This window comes from Biomphalaria glabrata, chromosome 3 (assembly GCF_947242115.1).
Source record: "Biomphalaria glabrata chromosome 3, xgBioGlab47.1, whole genome shotgun sequence".
In the NCBI taxonomy this organism is placed as follows: Eukaryota; Metazoa; Mollusca; class Gastropoda; family Planorbidae; genus Biomphalaria; species Biomphalaria glabrata.
The window spans coordinates 41,970,788-41,976,779 of NC_074713.1; the positions used below are offsets into that span (position 1 = coordinate 41,970,788).

The following is a 5,992-nucleotide window of genomic DNA, read 5'->3' on the forward strand; positions in this document are numbered from 1 at the left end:
TTTTATATGTGTTGTAAAATATTTCTATCCTGATCAATGTTTCTTTTAAGCATTTGATCAAAACCAAATTAACAAATGATTTACATTCATTTAAATTTTATTTTAAAATTTGTTTTACTGATAAAATAGAAAATAATGTTGAATCTTCTTCGTGTAATTTTCATATTAAAATGTTTTAACTCTTCATCATTTGGCATTTAAAAAAAATAACAATAGTTTATCAATAGACACATTTTACTTATTATTTCCCTTGGTGATATCCTTTAAGCTGGCAGTAGATTTAAAAAAAAAATAATAATAACAATTATAAAAAGTAAATTAAAAATCTGTGCAAATTTAAGTAAAATTTTAAGATAATTTTTTTTTTGAGGAGTAGCATGTGAAAAAATAGGATCACAAACTTACTTTTGTCAGTGGTGACATGGCTCAATAGCTCCAAGACTTCTGCATGGTCAAGGGAGGCAAAACTGGTGTAGTGATGTAGCATGTACAGAACAGAGTAGGTCTCAAGCCCCTGAAACAGCAATGAGGCTTGGTGCGAGTGGCTCAGTTCAGGGTTAGACAGGAGTGGCCTGAAATTATTATCAAGTAATTGAAGCCTAGGTAATACCGAGTAATAATTTTAAAAAAGTATATTATAGAAACAACAGCCATCTTCAAAAACATAAAAACTTCCTCTATCAGTGCAAAGACAAACAATATTGCATACACTAAGTAAAATTACCAAAATACAAAAACAAATTATACTGAATATTTTACATACACAGTAAAATCTACTAAGTATTAAAAAAAGCAACACAACTTTATACATACACAGACATTATGAATCATACACTACCATTACCAATGTAAAAAAAAACAATGCAGACATGATTTCATTGAAAGTTATTTATCTGTAAAACCTCAAGGTTCCAGTAGCCCAATTTTTTGTTAAACATCTCATAAAGATCAATATAATATTTTACAGTACTTATTTACATGTAAAAATTGATATAAAACAAACTATGATTTTTAAAGAAGTTATAATACACAATGTATTTCATAATGTCTAGTAAACGATCAATGAATCCTTACTTAGCTCGGTCAATACACCACTGTATCAAGTCTAAGTTGTACGCTAATTTTCGGCAGCTGGCAGATAGCACTGGACATTGATTATCATCCTGAAAATGTAAAGTAGTTTTGTAAAGAAGTATGTGCAAGAAGCAAGAAATAACCTGGTTGAGACTCATGTACATTACCAGCTTCCCTGCAGGTCCAGGTGTTGAACAACTAGTTGATATTTCCAAGGGTATTTTTACTAGCTATGCTTTATAGTGCACTAGCCTGACATTACCCGCGGCCTGCGGGTCTAAGTTTGTCTTTACTAATCTAGTGGATTGGATTTAGATGTATGTTAAACTTGGCTAATGATCCTTTCAAGTTTTTTCTCTTTCGCTACGAAAATAAAATTAGTTTTGCGAAAATGGGTTTACCCAAAGCCAATACATTCATATCTATTAAAAACGAAAAGAGCGATAGCTTTGTTAAATGAATGGGATTATAAAGTGAACAATTAAACGAAATAATTTTTAGTACGCGATTCATGAATGAATATAGATCTAGGCATATCTCAACTCGGCTTCGCAGCTTTCGTAAACGAATGTAGTCTCTTAAAAAATGCTTTAGAAAACCAAATTTGAATGTTTATTTGATCAAAATATGAAATGAATGGACTATAATTAGTATGTTCATGTGTTAAAGTATAAAACTATCTGTGCGAAGAGTTGAATTAGAGTTTTAGATCTAGGGATGGGATTATAAAGTAAACAATTAAACGAATTAATTTTTAGTACGCGATTCATTACGGTATTGTCTAATGAAAGAATGTTCGTCAGGAAATCTGTAGTCACAGATATAAGGAACTAATTTATGTAAAAAATGCTTTTGAAACACAAAATTGAAGGTTAATTTTATTATATAATGAAATAAAAGGATCTTCTTTTGTATTTTCATGTGTCAAAGTAAAAAACTATCTGCGCAAAGTGTATTTCTTAAAATTAGATCTAGGTCTAAATCCTTTCGATCTTTACTCATGTCAACATTGTAGACATGGCCTAGATCCATAAAATACTATAGTTGTAATAGAGTTGGACAACTTTATTTTTTTTTAGGGTCTTAAGTTTGTTTTGGGGCTACAATACATACACTAAGGTCTAAGTTGGTACCCAAGAAACATTCCTGCCAAGTTTTATCAAAATTGGTCAAGCGGTTTTGATGTCTATAAGTAACATACATACACCTCACATTCTACTTTATAGTATAGATATATTTGGACAGCAAGTCTTCCTATGTATTTCTCAATTTTTTATTTACTCTTTCAATTTTTAACATGCTCAGAGCCAGTCCAGATCTTATTCATGAATATTTGTGAAGAGCTGTTTGTTCGTGCACTCAATAAATCAGAATTTTAAGTCTAGAATCTCAGATTGGCAGCAAGAGTTTTAAGCCACTTGATCAACCCAGTTAGTTTAAAGGCTGCCTTAATTATATGTGGAGTTGCTGTGGCTGAGTGGTCAAGCACTTAGTTTCTGAACCAGGGGGTCCTGAGTTCAAATCTTGGTGAAGGCTGGGATTTTTTCATTTTGGGATCTTTAGGGCGCCTCTGTGTCCACCCAGGTCTAATGGGTAACTGACATTAGTTAGGGAAAAGTAAAGGCAGTAGGTTGTTGTGTTAGTCACCCTCGTTAACAGTGGAGCCATAGAAACAGATGACCCTTACATCATCTGCTTACTTACTTAATTATATGTGCCACTTGCTTAAGACAAGATCAAGAAACCATATATTTTTAACAAAAATTTTAAATTTTTTATAGTGGCAAATTTCAAATTTATTTAAGTCATAAAGAATAAAAATAATAACAAAACAGAGAGTTCATATACATGATGGACATCTTATATGAACTTAAGCAATGGTCTAATACTGACATGGATGTTAGTTTCAATCAAGCTACAAAATATAAAAAACCTACTGAACCATCCCAAAGGCTATCCAAAAGAGTTCTGGCATCTGTGGAATGAAGACAATGTGACCAGCCCATCAAAAGAGCTGCAGGTTTCATTGGTTGGAGCTCAGGAAAGCTCAACATGTCCCGAAGTTCCATAAACTGTCCAGCTTTGATAAGTGATAAACTTAGGTCCTGAAATAAAAAGGCATTTTGTTGTAGAAGAAACAAAAACATTAAGATGTTTCTCTTATCAGTTTAGCTTTAATAATGAAGCTAAATAATTATGTTTGGAAAGTTTTACAAATTACTAAAGCTAGTGGCATAAAAAAAAAAGATTCATGCAAAGAGAGATAACAAAATTTTACTTATTTTCGTATACTAATAAGACTTTTCTTCGAATGATTGATTTAGGTTCTCTTTTTTGCAGTTTACATCTGCATATATTTTTTTGATATACACAGATAATAATTGTGCTTTTTTTTTGTTTGTTTCTAGTATAGCTTATCAAGAATAGAACTTCTTTTTTCTTAATATTTTACCAAGACTTCTGCTAAGAAATGAACACGTTTCTTGTTGCACAGGATAGAAAATTCTCTCCAACAGACATCTCTGTCAAGATTGGTCAGTATCTGCAAACTTATTCTTTGGCTGTCATTCAGTGAACTAGCTTTCTCTAATGGTAATCTAATATTTGTAAATGATGTCTGAAATTCAAACATCAGATGATGAATTCAATACAATGAATACAATAGCATGCTTAAATAAAAAATATTTTTAAAAAAAAGGAGACACAAGGTTTAAAATTTTCATACAAAAAATCTTAATTTAATTTAATTTAATTAGCAAATGCAAAATTTTAACAATTTTAAATTAACTTTAAAACAATGTGACATTCATTTAACTTAATAAATGAACTTTGACTCATTAATTAATATTTCAATATATAATTTTTAACAATAGCAAAGCATATTGCCTTAAATATTTTTTAAAAAGCAGAAAATAAATGTAAAATTTCTTAACCTCATGAAATATTTGACAAAACTCGCCCAACAAATATGGTGAAGTTCTGCCAATAAGAACTGACACTATCCTCTCTGACGCAATGTGATATTCCCTAGCCATTGAAAGCAAACGTGAAAATAGTTGGCGAAGCTGAAGGTAATTCCAATATGGAACAGGATCGTAAAATGATAAAATTTCAAACAGTTTTTCCCACAGACTTTCTCTGAGTGAGATGTCAGCATCTTTTATCTTATCTAGCAAATAGTTCATGCATTCGATGTAGAGACCTACATGAAAAAAAAAAGTGAAAATACATCTTAAGAATAATTAGGCAATAACAGTTCTGCACTGCAGTGAACAACTAATAAGAACTTTTACACTGACACAGATATTCATATGCGCTAAAAGAGAGGGGTGCAAGCATACATTTTAAGGAAGATAGATAGTAATGCTGCCAGATAGTTAATGGACTACACTTAGAAAATGTAAAAAGTGAATAGTTTGTTTTTTAAGTTGTCAGATAACAGAGGAGCAAAAATTGTATACAGGCAAAAACCAAAAAGCAGGCAACCCAAAGGTAGACCCCAAATGCTATGGATTGATGATGTGGAAGCAGATCTGCAACAGCTTGGGGTTAGGGGGTGGAGATGAAATGCCCAGGAGAGATCTGAATGGAAGGATGTGTTGAAGCAGTCCAGAGCCCTCTATGAGCTGTAGCACCACTGGGATGGATTGTTTTTTAAGTTTTGGACGTTCCTTCAGAAATGAAGATTATTAAATCCTAGATCGAACCTCCAGCAGGATTGCAAGGGATGACAGATGTTCAGGGTTTCAACTCCTGACCATTATAATGACAGTCCAATTCACATACTACCAGGCAGCAGTCTTACACTCCAAAAGGCAGGTGACCCAAAGGCAGACCCCGAATGCAATGGATTGATGATGTGGAAGTAGATTTACAACAGATTGGGGTTAAGGTGTGGAGAAGAAAGGCCCAGGAGAGATCTGAATGGAGGGATGTGTTGAAGCAGGCCATGGGCTGTAGTGCTACTGGGATAGGATAGGATAGATAGCAGTCTTAAACTGACCTAATTAAAAATGTCCAATTTAAAAAGTTTTTTTACTTTTACTGAGGACAAAAAAAAACAACAGAAGTAAGTGAAAGTAAACTGTTTGACAAAAAAAAAGAAAATGTGTATAAGTAATAATGAGTAATGTTTGTAAAGTTAACCTTATTCTTAAATGTAATATCAAAAAGCAAATCATATATTTTTTTACCTTGTAATATTTCATTAATTTTCTTTTCTGAACTTTCTTTTATTCCCATCAAGGACCTGACGATGGAGTCACCCAGACTAGGGGATGTGACTAAGATCTTTTTCATTGCATTTAAGGTATTGGCAGATAGACTGACATTTGGAGTTTCCCCATGTGTGGTAGAAATTTTCAGTACAGTTCTTTGGAAAAATCTGTACAGCTCCTTCATACAAACAAAATACATTTTTAATCAAAATATAATTTTGTTTAAAAAATAGTTAAACTATAACTTTTTGTTTCTTTGTCAGAAATTTCATATTAAAAATTATTTAATAATCTAAAAACTAAAAAAGGAAAAAAAACATTTAAAAAACTATATACTTGTTTTTTTCATAGGCCTGCATTTGCATAGTAGAAAATAGTAGAAATTGTACATTTTTTTAATTATAAAATCTACAGAACAAAAGAAAAACTGCTAATTTTATAATACCCCCTCCCCCTTGTTTTAACAGTCACTTATGGTCACTACCTGAATTATATCATCCTCTACATCCTTCCAATAAAATAATGTCAGGCGAAAATCCACATCTTTAGTCAAATGATCAATCCAATGTTTCTATGGAAGAAAAAAAAATTACTTCCTGTCTCAGTAATAAACAAAGTACACTAACAATGAACTCTGACCTTTCTCCTTAGTGAGTTCAACTCATGAGTAGCATCTACATAATATATATAGATTCTATTTC

At 31.8% G+C, this 5,992-nt stretch overlaps 1 protein-coding gene across 1 annotated transcript in view; it reads right to left on the reverse strand.

The window, feature by feature from the left end:
- Positions 1-5,992, reverse strand: part of LOC106055371 (zinc finger FYVE domain-containing protein 26-like) — a 49,448-nt gene that overhangs the window by 40,742 nt on the left and 2,714 nt on the right. Inside the window, exons 3-9 of the mRNA XM_056025148.1 lie at positions 5,776-5,862; positions 5,268-5,469; positions 4,008-4,276; positions 3,527-3,691; positions 3,012-3,179; positions 1,075-1,163; positions 406-572 (exon numbers count right to left, since the gene is read on the reverse strand). Coding sequence (XP_055881123.1) covers positions 406-572; positions 1,075-1,163; positions 3,012-3,179; positions 3,527-3,691; positions 4,008-4,276; positions 5,268-5,469; positions 5,776-5,862 — 1,147 coding nt within the window. The remainder of the gene's footprint in view (positions 1-405; positions 573-1,074; positions 1,164-3,011; positions 3,180-3,526; positions 3,692-4,007; positions 4,277-5,267; positions 5,470-5,775; positions 5,863-5,992) is intronic.